This window comes from Heterocephalus glaber, unplaced genomic scaffold, assembly GCF_053883595.1.
Source record: "Heterocephalus glaber isolate CG9 unplaced genomic scaffold, H.glaber_assembly_v1.0 deba00001481, whole genome shotgun sequence".
NCBI lineage: Eukaryota > Metazoa > Chordata > Mammalia > Rodentia > Bathyergidae > Heterocephalus > Heterocephalus glaber.
Genome location: NW_028258317.1, coordinates 66,714,268 through 66,737,366, shown reverse-complemented (window position 1 = coordinate 66,737,366; position 23,099 = coordinate 66,714,268). Strand labels below are relative to the sequence as shown.

At 34.7% G+C, this 23,099-nt stretch overlaps 1 protein-coding gene and 1 non-coding gene across 9 annotated transcripts in view; one reads left to right on the top strand and one right to left on the bottom strand.

The window, feature by feature from the left end:
• Positions 1–23,099, top strand: part of Ankrd26 (ankyrin repeat domain 26) — a 96,929-nt gene that overhangs the window by 36,917 nt on the left and 36,913 nt on the right. For 6 of the 8 annotated variants that reach the window (XR_015439935.1, XM_087183523.1, XM_087183521.1 and 3 more), the window contains 5 exons: positions 4,333–4,388; positions 11,989–12,158; positions 16,218–16,388; positions 18,144–18,177; positions 18,550–18,691. Coding sequence is in view for 7 of the 8 variants with exons in the window: in XM_087183523.1 (XP_087039649.1) it covers positions 4,333–4,388; positions 11,989–12,158; positions 16,218–16,388; positions 18,144–18,177; positions 18,550–18,691 (573 nt within the window). In the remaining variant the exon portion in view is untranslated. The remainder of the gene's footprint in view (positions 1–4,332; positions 4,389–11,988; positions 12,159–16,217; positions 16,389–18,143; positions 18,178–18,549; positions 18,692–23,099) is intronic. The other 2 variants (XM_087183522.1, XM_087183520.1) reach the window with 1 other exon arrangement.
• Positions 4,732–4,835, bottom strand: LOC147826001 (U6 spliceosomal RNA). The gene has a single exon (XR_015440178.1). It is a non-coding gene; the product is annotated as a U6 spliceosomal RNA (small nuclear RNA).

The window sequence follows — 23,099 nt, the reverse complement described above, 5'->3', positions numbered from 1 at the left end:
ATTCTGATATTTACCTAGAGTAAAGCTCTGCTTGCTAACATGTCAACTGTGTTTCAATTTAATCATTTAATCTGTGTCAATATAATGATGATCGTAAGCATATAGATGTTCTCATTAACAGACTGTATGAGTATATATGTATGGTATCTCATATCTTTGATTATTAAAAATGGGAAATATAATCATTCTGTTTGGTTTTTTTTTGGTACTGGGGATCAAACTCTGGACCTTGCACTTGCAAGGCAGGTGGTGGAACCACTGAGCTAAATCGCTGGCCCCGATCATTCCTTAATGACTATTTGGTAGACACAGTCCTTCAAGACAGTGATTCTGAAACTCTTTAGCCATAGTATTAAAAATTAGTACAGATTCTATGGAACTTTTGTTTAAATACATTCACTCTATTGACATTTACTCTACTAGAAATTAAATCTGTAAGAGGTAAAATGCAAGCATGCAGTCACACAATCCAATACCCATTAGAGCTGTGACTCACTAATCATTAAAATTGTGACATGTGACACATTACATCTCTGAAAACACCACTGCCAAGCAACATTTGGTATTATTTGTGCTCTTAGACCCTTTGAATGGATCTTGAACTCTAGGGATTCTAACTCACTGTTAAACTACCATTTAAACAACATATAAGGTTCATGAAAGCCACATGATACAGGGGTTCTTCATGATGAACTAACTCTTAGCCTCTATATTTCCTTTTTCTTTCATTTGTCTTAAAAAGTGTAAATCTGACAATTTTGTCTATAAATAAAAAAGGACATTTTTCTTACAGTTTGATTTCCTGTCTCCTGGCACTTTGTAATCTTTGAATTTAGCATGGACCTAGACCAATGATGGTGAACCTTTTAGAGCTTTCAATGATAACAAACAGCCCACACACCATGGGTTCACCACCACTGACCTAGACTAACCCAGTTTTTACATGGGAACAACTGGGTCACTTAAAGCTACCAGTTTTCATATAAATTATGGTATTATCCAAGCCTTAAAAAGTGAATTCTGAAGATATTAGGATATTGAAGAAAGAATATCTTATTGTAGATTTTTAAATTTAGAGTTTTCATTTTTTGGGGTTTTTTTGGTACTGGGTATAAAACTCTGGACCTTGCACTTGCGAGGGTGGAACCACTGAGCTAAATCCCCAGCCCCTGTAGTTTTTTTAATTTAAAGTAGCATATTCATTAAAGTCCATGTCTTTAGAATGTACAAAGAATATTGTGTATATTTATATTTAAAATAGACAGTTTTTAATAAATTCATATCCCTAAAGACTTAATCTTAATATGGGAAAGTATATAAAAGATTGCTGGATAAATCAAAATAATACTAATAAATGAAAACAGAAGAATGAGACGTGACAATGATGTCAAACTCACAGGACCTGTAAAGTACAATAAGCCCTAGGCAGTAGTGTGTTGTGAAGCTGGGAGTGCATCTGAGGAAAGAATTTATGCAAGTTAGTTACATTTTTATTATCATTTACATCTTAATAAATAAAACTTTATTTTCAGATTTTTCTGATTGGAGTTCTGTGAGTTTGACCCTCAATAAAAAGACTTGTCAGAGATTGGGGAATTTGAAAGTTGATGACAAACATCCACTTACAACACAAGCAGTGACTAAAAATCTGTCAGCATCCACAGAATTAGTTAAGACAACCTTAATAAGTAAGAAGATGATGAATATTGGAGCTGTGTTTCTGTTAGGGAATTGTACTCACCATGTTGCATGAATCACAGCAACCAGAAAACACCATAAAGAAAGTAATAAAAAGCATAGAGAATTCAACCTGGAGCACCTCTGTATGATTTTATAATTCTGTAGTTCTAACTTTGCAGAAATCGTTTGGTGGTACAGTTGGCTTTGTGTTTTATTCTTCCTAAGCAACCAACAACCAAACTGTATCTTTTCACAAAGCAGTTGTACTCTTTCTATAACCAAAGCAAGGTACAAATAATAAAAAAAAAAATTAGGAGGCAGAGTAATTTTGTTTAGACAAGTATATAGCATAAACTTGAGAGTGGGTGCCAAGATGCTTAGAACTTCAAGAGTTGATGGAAAAACTAGGTAGAGATCTACAGATTGCTACTCAGACACAACACTTCTTTATTTTTATACCTCTGAATTCACAAGTATTATTAATAACTATGTGCAGTGTAACTCAAAAAAGAACTTTCCAAAGCCATGTATTAAATTATTTCTTATAATTTTTGTTTGTATAAATTGATTTTCACAATATTAATGGAAATCATGAATAATTTCCTATATAGGATCTCTTCAGCCATGTCCTCATCAGTCAGTAGTACACAAGGAATGTTGTTGTAAGAAGTACAGTATCATTTAAAAGTGATATATGAAAATCTAGCCAGGCACAGTGTATATGCTTTTAGCTCCAGCTGTTTGAAAGGCTGAGGCAGAGAGATCACTTGTGCTCAGGAGTTTAAGGCCATCGTAGGCAGCATAGCAAAACCCCACTTTTCAAAAAAAAAAAAAAATCAATTACTAGGATACATAGTCTATTTATTAATGGCATCTGATATGTATTCTACTTTATGTACCAGTTTAATGCCCTTAATCATGCCATCATGTCTGTAGTAACAAATCTTGCAACATAATAGATTATGAGTCATCTTCTGGAGTAGTGACTACAAGCTGTAAATCCAAAGTTAGTTACCCATACAAGTGACATTTTTGCTCCTCCTCCTCTCCTCTCCTTCCTCCTCTTCTTTCCCGCTGAGGATTAAGCTCAAGTAAACTCAGAGCCTTGCACATATGGAGCACACACTCTACTACTGAGCTACACCCTCAGCTCTTATGTGTTAATAAGCTTGGTAAACTCAAGAAGCAGGACATTTTAAACAAAACACTTAAATGAGCTCCCTCAACTTAGGAAAAGATGAAACAAGAACTACAAAGTAAACTCAAGCAACTTAAACAAATTCAAGTAGTTGATTTCATATCTCATTTGATACCTTTTGATAAGTAATGAGCAGAGTCTAGTTCTCCAGGGACCCGGGCTTATACATTTATTCATTTAATAAGAATTCACTCTACAATGGGCACTTATAATTTCATACCTGAAATATTTCTGAGAACAGAATTTGTGGGATCTTTAAGAGATTCAGGCCTACGCTAGGTTGATTTGGCCTGTTTCCTTCCATTAATCTGCCTCGCTTTATTCATACGGCCCTCACATTCATCCTCGTCGCTGTTGAGAGTGATTGATCTCCAAAACAAATTAACCATGAGGCACTCTTCAAAGCATTAATGACCAAGCATCTTAAAGTTACCTATAGGCTTTCATGATTTGACTTCTAATTCTCCATCTTCAGCCCTGTCCTTTTGTCTGCCCTCATCAATCTCTGGCTTTACTAACAGCTAGTGATATTTTCCTTTGTACTCCATTTTTAGACAAAGTACTATTTCCATTTCATACTTTCTTTCTGTTTTGCTACTGCCTTTTGTACTCTCTCACTTTCTTGCCCTCTGTCTGGGCAACCTCACTCTAATTCTGAGCTCAGGCATTACCTCTAGAAAAGCCATCCATGATACCTTTTATTTATACTCTTTAAACCCCAGTGCCTAGCACTTAGCAAGAATTCAATAAATAATTATTTATTAAAATGAAGGAAGACTATGTATACAAAGATGATTTCAAAGATTGTGCCATCCAGTCCAGGAGCAAAATGGTTAATAAAGAAATAAGTTTGTAGTTCAGGTAGTAAAAATCCAGTAGAAACATTGATAAAAGTACCAAAGAAAGAGGCAACTATGTATCTAGGGCAAATAATCATATCAAGGAAAACTTCACATAATAGACTGAGTCTTAAGAAAAAGATTTTTTTTTAAGTTGCCAAAAGAGTGGATGAAGACATCTCACTGATAAAGGTGTAAAAAGTAACAGTAATTTTAGAGACCATTAATGAGAACACACTTACTGGGTTGTTTAAAAGTAGCTGTGATGAGGTGGAGAATAATGTGTAGCATGTATTTTTGTGTTCCTGTGGTATTTTAAATGTTTCAGAGAGTTCATCTGTGCTGAGTTGATGAGTTCATGATGAATCTTTTAAGAGATCTATATGTCTTCAATGCGGTGACATATAATGTCTTTCCAAATGATTTGTTAATTTGGGGATAATTAAAAGTATTTTTAAGTAAGTTTTTCAGCTAAAACAGGCTTAATTCAAATTCTTAACTGGGAAAATAAAAATAAATATGTGTAATTAGTTTTTTTTGTATTTTATAAAGACCTTCACTTTTTATCTAACTGTTCTAAGTAGTTTATTTTACCTTTATATATACATATTTCAGAAGAACCAGAAGAAGAGCAAAAAAGGCTTCATGGCTGTGAAAATAGCCAGGAACAGGTAGGTAAAAATTTAAAATTTATATTTCTGGTTTAATATTGTTTTCTTTCCTTTTTTTTATTGTTTATTGGTACATTTTAGGTATACAATACATTTATATTTCTCATTGGGAATGTGTACCTGTACATGATGTATCTTGGTTCTTATTTTTTCCCCATTGCCTGGCCCTCCCTTCACCCCCTCCACCCTTCCCTATTTACAAAGATTTTGTTTCCATTTTTTTCCTTTTCTCATATTTTTTCTTTTCCCTTCTTTCCTTTCCCCTGCCCCTCCCATTTTCTTTATTCCTTTAGACCTTTTCTTCCTATTTCACATTATCAATTATACATTTTGATCCTTATTTAAAAATATGAAACACTTCACAAATTTGCGAGTCATCCTTGTGCAGGGGCCATGCTAATCTCCGTATCATTCCAATTTTAGTATATGTGCTGCCAAAGGGAGAGCTGTTTAGTTTGCTTTAATAAGGTAGTTTAGGCCAAATAAAATTGCTTTTCTGACTAGCCTTTTAGAATCAATAAATCACAATTTAATATTTAATTTTTTAATATTTTAGTTAATTATAGACAAGCTGTTCTTAGAATCTGTAGTACCTTATAGCTAAACTTAAGAATTGAGCCAAAATTTTTTTTCTGAACAATGTCTGTGCTTCTGTCTGTGAAATCTTCAATGTTAGAAACAGTGTAACAATGACAACCAAGTTGGATGCCTGTTTAACGTTGATTATCCCCAGAGCCTCAACATTGGAGTTTCATGTTACCAATTGCTACGTTAAAGATTCAGTTCGCCTCCTGGTCAGATTCAATGTCTACATTAAGGGGTCATCAAATCAACCCAGCTACCTATTAAGAGAATCATACCTTCCAAAATGAGAGTTGGTGTTAGGATACAAATAATAACTTTCTTATTTCATTTCAATATAAGGAATTGGTAACTATTACTAAAATATTTTCATCCACTCTCTTTGGTGCAAATCAGAATATGTTAGAACTGGACTTAATAGAGGTAGTTCATATAGATGCGTAACACTGTCATGGTTTATAATTTAAATCATTCTTATGGCGATTTTGTCTCTTAGTAATTTAAAGTTTGCCTATCCTCCAGTTACTACTCTTTAGAAAAAAGATTTTAATGCACTGTAAGGCCTCATTGTTTAAAGAATGATAAGGTAAAATACATGAAAAAAGATTTATAATATTAACCATCATCTAATTTATTTTTGGTAAATTTAGTACATACTTAAGTTTAGTCCAAACAAACATGGACAAAGTTAAGTTTGCTGGTTCATGTTTTTCTCTTGTTTTAGAGTAAGGAGTATTATTTTTCACTTCTTTGTTAGAATCCATTTCTTCATATATATGAAGAAATCAAACCAGCTAAATTTTAATTTTCTAGTTTTCCTTTTTTCCAAACCTTTTGATTAAGAATAAGATTATTGGGCCAGGGATTTAGCTCAGTGGTTGTGCTGCCTGCCTCGCGAGCGCAAGACCCGAATTTGATCCCCAGTAACAAAACAAACAAACAAACAAACAATCAAAGAATAAGATTATTTTAAAAATACACACCCTTACAGAAAAGACATCTGAGAATCAAACCAAGGAAACTAATGTTCCATTTTCACATCTGCAAAAAGTGTCTCAAGAACCAGAAAGGAATATAGCTGGTGATAGAGGGGATATATCTCCACACTTGGGGCCTCCTTATGTGAAAAAGCCTGAGGAAATACTGATCCTAAAAGAAAACTTAGAGCAGAAAATAATGTTCAGCTTATCCCAAATTAGCTAAAGCAGAGGATTGGTGAAATCTGTGAAAAATACAAAATTGCTTTGTCCTGAGCAAGAGCCACCACTTGAGAAGTCTAAAGGTGGAACAAACTTTTTTTATTAGTAATGTTTATGATATATAATAAATACATTCATCTTGGGGAGTTGGTACAGATACATATTGCACATATCCTAATCCTTTTTGCTTCCCCTTCCCCTCCTCTTCCTTAAATCCATCTGTAGGTCTCTTTCTACTTGCAAAAGATCTATCTCCCTGTATCCTATAATCTTTTATTTTGCTGTTTGAATTATTTATACTTTGGATTCCCCATGTAAGTGAAACCATCCGATCCATTAAGCTTCTGTGACTGATTTATTTCACTAGCATTTTGGTCTCAAAGTACATCCATTTTCCTACAAATAGCTATATAACTTCTATATAACTGAGTAGTACTCCATTGAATATTTTCTTTACTTATTCATCTGTTGATGAACATGTAAGCCACTTCCAAGATTTAGCTTTTATGGGTTGTCCTACTATTAATAATGAGTATGCGTGTATTACTCTGTGATGTCTTTAACTCTTCGGGGAAGATACTCAGAGAATAGTTAGATCAGATGGAATTTCTAATTTTGGTTTTTGGAGGAATCTCCATGGTGATTTACATAGTGGTTATTACTCTTTACACTCACACCAGCAATGCAGAACAGTCTCCTTCCCCGCAGCCTCTCCAGCATGTGTTGTTTTTGAGTTCTTGATGATTGCCACTCTTTCTGGAGTAAGGTGGAATCTCATTGTTATTATAATTTGGATTTCTCTAATGGCCAGTGATTTTGAACAATTTTTGTTTGTATTTCTTTTCAGAAGTGTCTGTTCATTTCAGTAGCCCATTTTTTATTAGGACTTTTATTTTGAGAGGTCTAATTTTTCTTGAGTTTTTTATATATTGTAGATATTTCTCATCATTTGAGGACACTTTTTCCCATTCAGTAGGTTGTCTCTTCACTCTGTGGTTTGCTATCTTTGCTGTGAAGAAGCATTTTAATTTGATATAATCCGATTTGTTGATTCTTTCTGTAAATTTTTTTATTTTATTAGCACATTTTGCATTTCATGTAGTTTACAGTCATCTTGGGGAATGGTTACATGTACATATTACAGCCTATTTCTTTCCTTTTTATTAAAATACCCTCCCAGAGGTCCCCTCCCCTTCCATCTCCTTCAGTTTTTCTATCCCATTTTTCATTCCTGTTGATATTATTTGCCTTAGCTCATATTAGAGCATACAATGTTTACATTAATTGAGATTCTTGGGTTCCTGTACATGGTATATCTTTATTATTCTTAGTTCCCCTTCCCCTCCTCCTCACCCTTTGCCCTTGCTACCACTTCCTTATTTTAAGAGATCCATCCCCTGTACCTTTCTGTCCATCCTTTATCATTCTCTTTGTCTCTACTTTGCCTCACTCAAATGAGAGATCCCATACAGTATTTAAGTTTGTCTGTCTGGTTTATTTCACTCAACATTATGTTTTCCATGTGCATCCGTTTTCCTGTAAATGTCTCAAATTTGTCATTCTTTACAGCCAATTGATATTTCATTATATATAGATAGCACATTTTCTTTATCCAGTCATCTGTTGATGGATATACTGGCTGCTTCCAGGATTTAGCTCTTAATGAATTTTTCTGCTATAAACATTGCTATGCATGTATCACTGTACTATGAAGTCTTTAGCTCTTTGGGAAAGATACCAGTCAGGAAGATAACCAGGTCACATTTGTTGATTCTTGGTGTTCTTTCTTATGCAATTAGAGTTCTGTTCAGAATGTCCTTGCCTATGCATATGTCTTCAAGAGTTTAATCTTTTTTTTATCTTCCAGCAAATTGTTTTGTTTTAAAATCTATGTGTTTGACCCATTTTTATTTTACTGCATAGGGAGATATATGGATCTGGATTCAATCTTCTGCGTATGGTGAACCAGTTTCCCACACAGTTTGTTAACGAGGCAGTCTTTCCTCCAGCATATGTTTTTGGCCCCCTTGTCAAAGATGAGATGTCTGCGTGTACTTGAGGCTGTTTCAGCATCCTCTGTTCTGTTCCACTGATCTGCATGTCTGTTTTTGTGCCAGTGCCATGCTGTTTTTAATCACTATCGACTTGTAATATAGCTTGAGCTCTGGGATTAGGATGCCTCTCTTCTGGTTCCATATAAATTTTAGGATTGTTTTTTCTAGTTCTGTGAAGAATGTGGTTGCTATTTTCATTTAAATTGCATTAAATCTATAAGTTAACTTTTTGGTAATACGGCCATTTGGACAATATTAGTTCTGTCTGTCCAGGAACAGAGGATGTGTTTCCATTTTATGGTGTCTGTAGTCTTCTTTATTAGAGTATGAAAGCCTTTGTTGTAGAGATCTTTTACTTCCTTGGTTCAGTTAATACCTGGTTATTTAATTTTTTTTGAAGCTATTGTGAATGGTATTGTCTTACTAATGACTTTCTTAGTGTGTTCATTATTGATGTACAGTAATGCTACTGATTTATGTATGTTTCTTTTTGTATCTTTCTACTTTGTGGAATTTGTTTATTCCATGAGTCTTTTGGTGAAATTTTTTGGGTCTTCTATGTTCAGGATCATGTCATCTGCAAAGAAGGATAGTTTGTCTTCTTCCTTTGCTGTATGTATCCCTTTAATTTCTTCTCTTGCCTTACACTCTGGCTAATGTTTCAAGTGCTATATTGAACAGGAATGGTAAGAATGGAAAACTTTGTCTTATTCCTGATTTTTGGAGAAAGGCTTTTCATTTTTTTCCATTTAGTCTGATGTTGGCAGTGGATTTGTCATAAATGGCTTTTATTAAGTTGCTATACAGTCTTTCTATGTCTATTTTGCTCAGGATATTTATTGTAAATAGATGTTGGATTTTGTCAGAGACTTTTTCTGCATCTGTTCAGATGACCTTGTGGTTTTTGTCCTTGCTTGTGTTTATGTTGTATATTAAACTTAGTGCCTTACATATATTGAACCATTCATGCATCCTGGGGATGAAGCCGATTTGGTCATGATGTATGATCTTTTTAATGATTTGTTGCAATTCTGTTTCCCAGTTTCTTGTTGAGGATTTTTGCATCTTATCTTCATTGAAGAGGTTGGTGTGAATTTTCTTTTTTTGTGAGGTTCTTGTCGGGTTTTGGTATCAGGTTAATACTAGCTTCAAAGAATGAGTTAGACAGTACTCCTTCCCTTTCAGTGTCAGTGAAAAGTTTGAAGAGTGTTGGCATTGGATCTTCCCTGAAGTTCTTGCAGAATTCAGCAGTGAATCCACCAGGTCCTGGGTTTTTCTTAGTTGATAGTTTTTGGGGTTTTTTGTTTTGTTTTTTATTTTTTCTGCCTCAGTTTCATTGCTTATTACTGGACTACCTTCTTGGTTCAGTTTTGGTAATTCATATGTATGTAGGCATCTGTCTGTTTCTCCTAGAGTTTGCCAATTTATTAAGTTTAGGTTTTCAAAGTAGCTACTTTCAGTGTTCTAGATTGTACCAGTATTCATTGTGATCTTGCAAAATCAGCAAAGGTTTAAGAATGAGATAAGCATGTTACAAGTAGAGTTCTTGGCTTTGGAGAAAGGAAAATTTAAGTGAGCTGAATGTAGTGGCACAGAGCTGTTATCACAGCACTCTCGGAGGCCAAGGCAGGAAGATAGCAAGTTTGCACCCAACCTGGGCAACTTAACAGCTTAGCAAAACCCTGTCTCAATATTAAAAATTTATAATAGGGATTCAGCTCACTGTGACAATCCTGGGCTCAATCCCCAAACAAAGCAGTAATCAACAGGTGTCTTGGTCCACATTTGTAATCTCAGGTACTTAGAGGCTGAGGCAAGAGAATTACAAGTGCAACCCCCTTTTGGGCACCTTAGTGAAATCCTGTCTCAGAAATAAAAAGGTCTGAGGTGTAGCTCAGTAGCAGAGCATCTGCAGAGTGTGCAGGGTAGTTCATATACTGCTGGTCCATTTTTCTCTTTACAGTTACATTCTAAGTTTCAGCTAATGAAAAGCTCAGGTATAAAATGGGGTTATCTAAATATAAAAATGTGTCTATGCCAGGAATTTAGCTCAGTGGTTCCGCTGCCTGCCTTGCAAGCACAAGGTCCCAAGTTCGATTCCCGGTACCAAAAAAATTTAAAAATTTAAAAAATAAAATTTTTTTTTAAATGTGTCTAAAAGTAGATAATTTCTGCTATCTCAATAATAGGAATTCCAGGCTGGGAGTTTAGCTCAGTGGTTCCAGCGCCTGCCTCGCAAGTGCAAGGACCCGAGTTCGATCCCCGGTACCAAAAAAAAATAATAATAGGAATTCAGAAATTCTCATAACCCTTGTTCAGTCCTTCAGTCTTTCTGTGAGTCTCCCAAGTGGCATGTAACCTGGGAAACTAATTTAGCCACATACCTGGTGACCTGAATCATGGTAAGCATAGAGGAAGTTGCTTTAAAAAGAAAACGATAAGCTCTAGGGTTTTATTTTTCTACTGGCCTCAAGAAAAATTGCATTTATTATGTTTAAACCATAAAAGAGGACTGAAATGAAACAGAAACAATGGGTGAGAAGAGATATAAAAATATATCTTTAAGATATACAAGTCCATCTGTTGTGTTCATGTATGCAAATTTACCCTTTGTATTCAAATCTTTGGAATGTATAATTCCAAGGTGACTACTTGAGGTGATTTTGACAAACCCATGCTATATCCCTCCACATATTTTTTATTACTGCTCTGAAATTTTGTTTCTGTTAAATTGGCCCTTTAAATTAAGTTGTTTTATAAAGTTTGGGCATATGTGATTTTATCATGAGTAGCATAAATGTTCAGTCAAAAATTTGGTATTTGACTCCTACATAGCAAACTAAGTTCTGAAGTACACTAGTTTTAAAGGCAAACAAAAATCTAGAGATATTCTTTAAAAGCAGATGAGGCTTCTCATACAGCCATTCCATCATTTTGTCAAAAATCACACTTGTAATTTACTGGATTGATTTGATGAATTCATCTGGTAATTTGTCTGGTCCACCGTTACGGAAATCTATCATCTCTTTTGGTGACATAAAATGCAGGGCAATGCCACTGAGGAGCTTTTCAGGAATCCTTTAAGCTGAGTCACTCCTGTACTTCTTGTGTTGTGGCCAACTAAGTATATATTTCAGTGAGTTCCTTCACTGTCTTGAAATCCCAGTTCAGTATCCAAATGGAAATGCAGAGAATGTAAGCTTTCTTTGTTACTGAAAGCCCCACAATAGCACATTCTCTAAGACAGAAGAAAACATACTTTGTCTTTTCCCTTTTGCTTCTACCAATCTTACAGGAAATGGAAATGTTGGAGAGCAAAGTGATTGAAAATAAAAGCATAAAATTAATCCTTTTTGAAATTTGGAAAGTTTTGTTTCTTTCACTCAAACAGAAATGGAACAGAATTTACAAAAAATTCAATGACCTGTAGTGATAAATTAGACACAAACGTTTTTTATCAGTTAAGCATGGTGGCACATGGCTGTACTCCTATCTCTGTGGGAAGCTAAGGCAAGAGGATCACAAGTTTGAGCCCAGTGAGATCCAGTCTGAAAATAAAAACTAAAAGGCTGAGGATATAGTTCAGTGTGAAGGGCCTGGGTTCAATCACCAGTACTGCAGAAAAAGAAAAAATATTTCTATGGACTGAAATAATGACAATTGAACTGAGTTAAGTGATAAAAATCAATGAATACAAAACAATAAATAAAAAAATCAAAACCAAGTGAAAAGTATGTTATCCTTTATATCAAACTTTCTTTAAAGGTTGAAGAAAAAAGGAAGCAAATACATAATGACATGGAAGTATCAGAAAACAAATATAGTGGCACTGTTACCGCTGCTGATGGTGACAATGATGGGTTAATTCAACAAAGAAAGAGTGGCAAAACTGATAACCAGCAATTTCCTATTAAGGAGAATGAAGAACATGACAGGTAAGACTATGGAAATACTTAATTATAGATAGTCGTTATTGTTTTATAAAACTAATTCTAATTTGAGCCAATATTTGTGATTAAGAAGTTACATGCTTTTACTAGATACTCAGCTTTGTATGCCTGTCAGAAAAATATAAACAGTGTTAGATACCATTTTTTCCAATTATATTGACAAACATTTGATTTTAAAAAAAAAGACTTGGGCCGGGGATTTAGCTCAGTGGTTCCGCTGCCTGCCTCGCAAGCACAAGGTCCCAAGTTTGATCCCCGGTACCAAAAAAAACAAAAAAGACTTGGTCAGTGTGAGGAAACAGACATTGTCACACACTGTTAGTAAATAAAATTATTAAGTACTTTTTTTTTTTGCGAGGCAGGCGGTGGAACCACTGAGCTAAATCCCCGGCTATCAAGAACTTTTTGAAGGGTAATTTAGTAGCATTAATAAAATTTCAGGGCCAGGGATTTAGCTCAGTGGCACCACGCCTACCTCACAAGCACAGGGTCCTGAGTTCGATCACCAGTACCGCAGAAAAACTTTTTTTTCAAATATATCATTCTCTTAATCTAACCCCTTCCCTTCTGGGGCTGAATCCTTCTGGGAGAGGAAAACATGACCTGTAAGCACACACATGCATATAGGTATTAAAGACATTTACTATAATCACCTATAACCTAAAATAGGTCAGTGTATATATTTAAAAAAAATATATATATATATAAAACATGAACATTAAGGCTGTATAACATGTAGATAATACTTATATAAATATGTTACATATGTACATTTGTACATTAAAAGGGATTTATTAGCATTCTCATAAAGTTGGAGATAGTCAAAATACTTATCAGTCAGGAAATAATTGAATTGTTATAGCTATAAAATAATGTAACATGCAGCCATTAGATAATTGTTCATTCTTATTATTTCACAAAGTATATTTATAGCATCTAGTTTAACAATATATCTTTAAGGGCTGGGGATTTAAGTGCAAGCTCCTGAGTTTGATCCCTGGTACCAAAAAAAAAAGAAAAGAAACAATATATCTTTAGGGGCCAGGGATTTAGCTCAGTGGTGCTACTGCCTGCCTTGCAAGTGTAAGGTCCTAAGTTCGAACCCCAGTACCAAAAAAAAATCTGTATCTATATATCTATCTAGATATATAGATATAGATATCTTTAGTAAATTTTGTTGTAATATTTGTAATATGTGCTGAATTCCAAAAGGAAGTTGTGTGCTACACTGATACTCTTACCTTATTACCAAGAAAATTAGTAGCTACTACACATGTTTTTTTGTTCTCAGGACATAATTGCTCTAATCTGGACCTTCACATTCATCCGACTATTGCTAAGGGATTGTATGAGGATCCATGATACATTAGTTTTCAGTATATTGGGTAAAACCTCTTAAAAGTGTCATGGAAGACTAAACCAGGAATTGGGTTTTTTTGCAAAAATCCAAATAGGAAATATTTTAGGCTTTGTGGCATGAAGTCTGTCTTGTGATAGTCCAGAATCTGGTGTAGGCAATAAATGAATGAGTGTGACTCCATATCAATACAATTTATTTACAGAGCTGAGGATAGTTCAGTGGTAGAGCACTGGCCTAGCATGCAAGATGCCATAGGTTCCATCCCCAGCACCACAAAAAAAAGAAAAATTTATTTACAAAAACAGGTAATAGGCTAGATTTACTCCACAGGCACTAATTTGCTGACCCTCATGCTAAACCCAAGTTTGCTGCTAATGTACCAAGTCTTCCTTTCAAAGACTCCCTGTGTGCATGTCATTATCCTTTTTAAAGATAATGCACTCCATTGTATTTTTCAGCAGTGACTCCATATATAACATACAAAAATTCAGTTTATAAAATAGTTTCCCTCCTCTAACATACTATATATCTTGCCTGTCTTATTTATTGATATTGAGTATATACTTCACTCTCAGGTGGAATTTGTGTTTGCTTACTACCGTGTCCTCAGTGCCTATAAAAGGCCCTAGCATACAGTAAGTAGCTACTCAATACCTACTAGTGAGTGAATGGAGTTTACTCTATCTTTTAAACAGTAGACTAATTTCTCAATTAGAAAGTTTGACTTGGGAAACTGAGGCAGGAGGATTGCAAATTTGAATCCTACTTGGGAAGCTGAGCAAGACCCTGTCTCAAAATAAAAAATTAAAAAAGACTAGAGGCATAGCTCAGTGGTAGAACACGCCTTGGGTTCAATCCCCAGTACTAGAAAAAAAGTTTCATGTAAGTTCATTCTGACAGTTTACTTGGCAAATATAGTGGACCCTTGAGTTATGACCAGCCTCCCATATGAGCAACTTGGGTTACAACTGGAATTTTAGTTTTGACTTACAACCAAAGTCTGAGTTACAGCCTGAATGTGGGCTGCTTGTGCAGTTGATAACAAAGACTTGTGATACCAGAAAAGCATATGTAAGCATACGTAAATGTCAGTCTGAACCCAGATGTGCATGTATGTGGATGTGATTTTGGTCCATGCTTTATATAATTGCTATGATTACTGGTATCAAAATGTCCCCCAAAAAGCTAGAAAAGAAGTTTATTTAGCTTTTTCATCTTAACAAGAGTTATTTCTATAACTTTTTTTATAAATAGTTGTGTTTTGTTGGGGGTTTTTGGTACCGGGGATTGAACTCAGGACCTTGCGCTTGTGAGGCAGTTGTATCAAAATGTCCCCCAAAAAGCTAGAAAAGAAGTTTATTTAGCTTTTTCATCTTAACAAGAGTTATTTCTATAACTTTTTTTATAAATAGTTGTGTTTTGTTGGGGGTTTTTGGTACCGGGGATTGAACTCAGGACTTTGCGCTTGTGACGCAGTTGGCAACACCACTGAGCTAAATCCCCAGCCCAATAGTTGTGTTTTTTACTATGGTACTTTTAGAGGCTCATGCTCTCAACATACTCTCCCATGGAAAATTTTACTCTCTTTGTAAATTTGTGCAGATGTGTGATAGTGTTTATTGCATAACTGTTCCATGTGGGTTTATTCCATAAAAAAGAAATTACAGTGATCTGTTTAAATCCAGCCTTTCATATTAGGCTTAGGTACTAGACTAGTATACAGAAGTTACAAAGTCTTATTTTCAAACAAAATCATAGCTATTCAAAATGTTCCATTTGTAAACTATGTATAATGATGTGGTTATTTTAAAGTAAGGTTTTGTCCTCAAGATATTTCCCCAATTTCTTCTCCAATACCCTCATGAGATTTTTTAAACTTTATTTAAATTCAGTATTGTTATATTTAAAAACAAAAACAAAATATGGCACAAATCTAGTCACTTCCATGCCTAAGAGGCCTTTGGTGCAGTGTTCCGGTTCAGTGAGCTGTAGTGTGCGTCCCTTACCTCTTGCCTCCTTTCAAGCTCCTGGGAAACACTTCGATGCCATGTATCTAACCTTTGTCTTACATTCTGTTCTCTAAGTGGAATGTTTTTCCACTACTTTTTTGCCTAGTGATCTCCTCTCATATTTTACCTCTTCTGTAAAGTCTTCCTGTGTTCAGATACAACTTTTCATTTATCAACTCATATCACATTGTACTGTTTGTATATTCACTTGTTTTTTGAAGGAATAAATGTCTCCTTGTTTTTAGCTAGTACTTCATAACTAATTTGTAATTCATAAGTGAATGAGCATTGGGAAGTGTTAACATTTTTCCAAAACTGCTTTTTAAAAAATTCTTTCAGTATAATGTGAAATAGGAAGAAATGGGGCAAAGGGGAAGGGGAAGTGGGAGGGGTAGGGGAAAGGAAAGAAGGGAATGGAATTAATATGAGAAACTGAAAAAATGGAAACAAAGTCTTTGTAAATAGGGAGGGATGGAGGGGTTGAGGGGAGGGCAGGGGAAGGGGGAAAAATAAGAACCAAGAGAGTATGTAAAGGTGCATATCTCCAATGATGAATGTCATTATATTGTACACCTAAAATGTACCAATAAAAGGATATACAAAAAAAAAATTTTTTTTTAATTCTTTCAGTTGACTAATTAGAAAACATTGGTTTTTTTAAATGTCTATTTTAAGTAGTGGCCCTGCCTTGCCTGTGAGGGAAGTAAAGAAAAATGAAAATGAACACTGGAGCTCCACAGAATCTATGACTTCCCCAGTGTTTGAGAAGGCTAATTTCCTTTCTGGTGGCCTACTACAAGTGAAGGGTGGTTGCAACTTCCATGACACAGATGAAAATGAAAGAAGGTAAAATATCTATAAATTTTTTTATTTTCTTTTAGAGCAATGTTAGCAGGAATTACTTTTTCTGGAAGTAGAACAGTGTTATCAACAGGGAAAGCAAGAGAATACTCAGCCACATTATTCCTGCTGAAAGGTTGGTTAAGGTAGGAAGTGAATTTGACAAGGAGCAGTTTCAACAATGTTCACACTGGAAGCTGACTTCTGTGGACAAATGTGGACAACGCCTCAGAAACATTTACTGGAAATGGCTGGGGAAGTAGGTGTTATTGAAGAAGAATATGAGGTTTAAGAGTTTTTTCTCTTAAGAAGCTTTTAAAGTACATTTGCATACTGGAATTTTTAAAAATATTTGCAAGATTCAGAAAAGGATGATAATATAAATCAACACATTCACAACAGGCCATACATACATGACTGTCTGATCTGACTAGTGCTTCAAGCCAGTGGGAAATGTTTATGTGATATTATATCACTCAAAAATACTAAACACTTGAAGATAAATATTTCACAACATACAGTATACCCCTGCGAAGTTGCAGTTCAGAGTTCATGACCTCAGTCATTCAGGAACTTTTCCTTAGAACCAAACTAAAAGTTATTTGAACAACCCCCCCCCCCCAATTTCATGGAAACTGCAAATATCCTCTGCAACCTTTTTTTGGGGTGAGAGGTTTGCAAGTAGCCAATCCAAGAGCATTAGTCAGTTCTCCTTGCTGATTGGCTGCTGTCTTGTAACCCATTTCTGGCAGATGCACCAGCATTCTGGCATCATAACAGCGTTCTCAATTTTGTTCTTCTTGAAAGATCCCTAACATGCCGCCAAAACACCTTGTGCCTTCTAAGGCTTTATTAATACAGTATTTCATTAAATTACATAACTGTGGGAAACTTAGCACATTTAGCGTTTAAATTATAAAAACAGGCATTATAGTCATTTTTCTGAACATATTTGAAATTTGGTTTTTCACAGTTGCTGGTGCTCTAGAAATGTAACCCCATGAATTTCGAGGGTCTACTGTACTGTGAAACACATTCCTAGGTTTAAATTCTTACCACCTCTATGCACTTGGGCAAGTTACTTGGCCTATCTTCACCTAGTTTATTCCTCTATAAAATAATGTTACCTGCCTCACAGAATTGTTTTTAACACATATATATGGTGCTTAGAATAATGCCTAGAAGCTACATAGTAGGTCCTGAAAAGTTAGCTTCTATCATCATTTTAAAAGGGTTTCCTTCTTATAGTGATGTAAGTAATGTTTTCTAAATGGGTTTAAGTGTGTGTAAAAGTTTGGTTTTGGTTTTATTAAAACTGATAGTAATAAAATGGTATGTTTTTTCTATCAAATAATGTAACATTTTTCTTCTGCTTTGACTGTAAGAAAGTTTAATCTAAATTTAATTATTTGTTATGATATTATTAGTAGTAGTAGTATTCTTTGTCCCTAAAGTGTTACACTTTGTTTATAGTTGAATACCCCTTCTAGAAAATCATCTTTTTTTTTTTTTGGTACCAGGGATCAAGCTCAGGACCTTGTGCTTGCGAGGCAGGCACCAGAACCACTGAGCTAAATCCCCGGCAAAAATCATCATATTTTAAATAGCCTGTAAACTTTATGAACAGGAGAAATAAATTACAAATGCTGAGATTTTATATAAAAAACAGTAGTTTTAGGTATTCTATGTGTTTTACATATTCAATATTTACCTGAAAATATTGTACAGGTTTTTTATTTTTGTTTTTTTATTTTGTTTCAGGTCCACAAAGAAAATATCTAATGAAAAGAGCAAGGTATTGTAAAAAAATAATCAAAAATAGTATATTATTGAAAATATACTATTATTATATAATAATATACTATTATAAATAATAAATTATACTATTATTAAATATACTAATAGTATTGAAAGGCAGTGATACATTATCATAAATACAGATACACAGTTTTAAAGATGCATTATAAAAAGTAAATTTTAAAAAAAGAGAAACAAAAGAGAATCTTTTGTTATGTAAAGACACCTACTTTGAAAAAGTTATTAAGAAACAGTAGCCAGTACTTGTGTTTCTGCTTACACGAGAAGAGGATATTTACTACTTCTGTATATTTAGTATATGGTATAAATATTTGGGGGACATTTTTAAATAACATTATTTATTTTATAGGTCAAAGAGCAGATAGATGGTGTGGATGACCTTGATGATTTATCTCAGTCATCTGAAACAGCTTCAGAGGACTGTGAATTGCTTTACCCTAAGTATGAGAATATTTTGCTGCTATTTGAACAACTTAGAATGGAGTGCAAAGGTAGGACCACTGCAAAAATGCAGGGCATCCTGCTGGATATTATAGTAGTGGGTGCACCCATTGCTCAGCACTGTGCCATCGAGCACAGATGTATTATGGTGCTGTTTGTGCCAAATCATGCTTTCTGTTAACATGCAATGAGAGGTATTGTACACTCCAGCCACAGAGGAGCAACCACTCCCACTGTACTTTCTCAATGTAAATAACACTCCCAGACTTTCTGTTGACTCTGCTTCTCTTCTGTGCCTTCATCACTGTCAGGTCAGGAAACCATAATCTCTCCCCGGAATACTCTAATTAAATCTGTTTTCCTTGCTAACCCACCTCCTGAAACCAAGATCTACTCTATAACCATAATTATATCTTTTTAGACCTGATCCTATTAACCCCTTGCTGAAAACCGATCACTTCTTGCCTGTAAGGTTAAAGCTCTCACTCTTCCATCTTCATCCCACAGCACTGTGCCCCAGCTGCCGGCTTAGATGTTTGTTCTTGCAAACTCTTTGTTTTCCATAGCTTGAAACGTAATGACCTGTGCATATGTAAAGTGTACAATTTGATAAGTTTTGACATGTATTAAACACACTTAATCACCACAATCAATATAGCTAACAAGTCTGTCACTCACCAAAGTCTCCTCCTCATGCTATTTTGTATTCCAATGTTGAGAAACTGCCAAATTGTTTGTACCACCTTCCATACCCATCAGTGGTATATGAAAGTTTCAGTTCCTCCATACCTCCACAAGCACATAGTATTGCCTCTGTGTGTGTGTGTGTGTGTGTGTGTGTGTTTGTGCATGTGTGTTGCCATTCTAATAGGTGTGCATTATACATATTAGTATAATTTTAATGGGCATCACCCTCATTACTAATAATGTTGAACATCTATCTGTGTGCTTATTTTTCATTTGTATATTATCATTGGCAAACTGTCTTTTCAAAAAAGTTAGGTTTTTATTTGTTGAATTTTAAGAATTTGTTCTATGTTGTAGATACCATTCCTTCATTGGCTGTATTTTTTGCAAGGATTTTTTTTTCCCCAGTTTATTGTTTGGCTTTTTATTCTCTAATAGCATTTTTTGAAAAGCAGAAGTTTTGAATTTTGAATATCTGATTTATGTATTTGTTCAATTATAGATTGGGGCTTTTATGTCATATCTAAGGAATCTTTGTCTAGCACAAGGTCACAGATTTTTCTTCTCTGTTTTCTTTTAGAAATTTCATAGTTGTAGATCTTACATTTAGATAGTGATTCATCTTGAGCTCAGTTTTCAGTATCCAGTTGTTCCAGCTGGATGGGTTAAAAGAGACTATCCTTTCTCCACTGCACTGTTGTGCTTTTGTCAAAAGTACGTTTGCTATTTATGTATAGGTCTAATTTTCTACTTTCTATTTTATTCCATTGATCTTTGGCTTTATGTCAGCATCACTGTTTTGATTAATATAGGATTTAATACTTGAAATCAACCTTCTTATCCCTCCTATTTTGTTCCCTTTTTTTCAAGATTACTTTTGCTATTTCTAGATCCTTTGCATTTCCATGTGATTTTTCTTTCTTAGTGCTGGAGATCAAACCCAGGATCTTGTGCTTTACCACTGAGCTGCATCCCCAGTCCTCCATATGAACAGTAGAATCACCTTCTCAAGCACCAGGGATTTAGCTCAGTGTTTCTGGCACCTGCCGTGCAAGTGCGAGGTCCCGAGTTAAATCTCCGGTACCAAACAAGAAAACAACATAGAATCACCTTCTCAATTAAAAAGGAAAAGCCTGCCAAGAACTAAATAGGGGAGAATTAACATCTTAATAATGAATCTTTTCTATGTAAATAGGGAAGGGTGGAGGGGGTGAAGGGCGCACAGGTAATGGGGAAAAAAATAAGAATCAAGATACATCATGTACAGGTACAAGCACCCAATGATAAATGTAAATGTATAGTATACCTAAAATGTACCAATAAAAGAATTTAAGAATAAAAAAAGAAAATGAATCTTTTGACTTCTGAACAAAGTGTATCTGTTTACATTGATTGCATTTAATTTTCTCAGTAATAATTTGTAGTTTTAATGTTTAAATTTTTCCATATTTTATCAGATTTGTCTGTGTTTCAGGTATTTTTGATACAAGTGTAAACTTTTCCTTTTTAAAATGCTTTTTTCTTTTTTTAAATTTTATTTTATTTTTTTATTTTTATTTTTTTTGCTTTTTTCTTTTTTAATTAGTCCATATTAATTATATAGAATGGACTTCATTTTGTCATATTCATACTTGTATATAATGTACTTGATCATTTCCACCTCCATATTATCTCCTCACCTTCTTGTGATGATCTGGATCCATTTTTCTGCAATGGCATGATTTTGTTCTTCTTTATGGTTGAATAATACTCCATATATTTTTTTCTTTATCCATTCATCAGCTGATGGGCACCTAAGCTTCTCCCATAACTTGGCTATTATGAATTGTGTCACAGTAAATGTGAGCGTGCAGGTATCTTTATATACTATGCAGAGTTTTAATTACGTCAGGTGTATACCAAGAAGTGCTACAGCTGTATCAAATGGTAGCTCTATTTTTAATTTTTTGAGGAACTTCCATGCTGATTTCCATAGTGGCTGCACCAATTTATGTTCCCACAACAACATATAAGAGCTCTTATTTCCCCACATCTACACCAGCATTTATTGTTTTTTGTGTTCGTTATAATAGCCATTTTGACTGGAGTGAGAAGGTATCTCAATGTAGTAGTGGTTTGCATTTCCGTGATGGCTAAATAAAGGTTATCATATAACTGTTAGGCATTTGTGCTTTTCTTGAGAAGTATTTGATCAGTTCATTTGCCTACTTAACTGTTGGAATTGGGGGGTAGTGCTATTAAGTTTTTTAGTTCAAGATTTTCTCCCATTCTCTAGTCTGTCTCTTCACTCTGTTAGTTCCATGGCCATGCAGAGGCTTTTTAATTTGATTCAATCCCATTTAACGATTCTTGCTATTATTTTCCTACCTGTTGGAGTCCTATTCAGGAAGTCATTGCCTGTGCCTATATCCTAATGTATTTTCCCTATGTTTTCTTCTAGCACTTTCAAAGTTTCAGGTCTTGGATCCATGTTCAGTTCATTTTTCAACAGGTTAAAGAATGGAAATCCAGTTTGTCTTCTAAACATGGATATCCAGCTTTCTGTAGCACCGTTTCTTAAAGAATCCATCATTTCTCCAAGGTTTATTTTTGGCCCTTTGTCAAGAATCAGATAACTGTAGGTGCATGAGTTTATTTCTGTGACCTCTATTCTGCTCCATTGATCTACAAATCTGTTTTTATGCTGGTACCCTGGTTTCTTTGTTTTTTGTATTTGTACATAATATATCTTAATTCTTATTTTTTCCCATTCCCATGCCCTCCCTTTAATCCCTCCACCCTTATATATTTACAAAGATTTTGTTTTCATTTTTTCATTTTCTCAAGTTAATTCCATTCCCATCTTTCCTTTTCCCTACCCCTCCCACTTCCCCTTTAAACCTTTTCTTCTTATTTCACTTTCACCTATTTAACTTTATCTGTTAAACATTTTGATCCTTATTTACACTTTCTCACATCAGAGAAGCTATTAAATATTTACACACGTGTGTCCTATTTATTTCACCTAAGAGTGTGGCCTAAATGTGCATTCATTTAGCTATAAATGTCTCTAATTTCTCATTCTTTATGGCTGACTAGTACTCCACTTATTAAAAAAAACAAATTTTCTTTATCGAGTATCTAGTTAATGGAAAATTGGACTGTTTTTAAGTTTTAGCTATTACAAACTGTGTCCCTATGAACATGGGTGCACGTATATCACCATGGTATGATTCTTTTAATTCTTTTTTGGGAATATACCCAACAAGGGAATACCTGGGTCAAATGAAAACTCTAATCCTAGTTCTTTGAGGTATCTCCATACTGATTTCCACAGTGGTTGCACCAGTATACACTCCCACCAGCAGTGGAGCAGGGTTCCTCTTTCCCCACAGCCCTGCCAGCATTTGTTATTGGTTGATTTCATGATAGCAACCATTCTTTCTGGGGTGAGGTGGAATTTCATCATTGTTTTCATTTGCATCTCTTGAATGACCAGTGACGTTGAACATTTTTTCATGCTTATTTGCTATTTCTACTTCTTTGTGTGAGAAATGTCTGTTCATTTCAGATGCCCATTTTCGGATTGGGTCTTTAAATTTGGGAGGTCTAATCTTTTTAAGTTCTTTATAGATTCTAGATAGTAGACCTTTGTCTGAGGAAGAGCAGGTGAAGATTTTTTCCCACATTGTGGGTTGTCTCTTCACACTGTTGGTAGTTCCTCTTGCTGTGCAGAAGCTTTGTAGTAAGAAGAGATCCCACTTGTTGATTGTGCTAGTTCACAGGCAACTG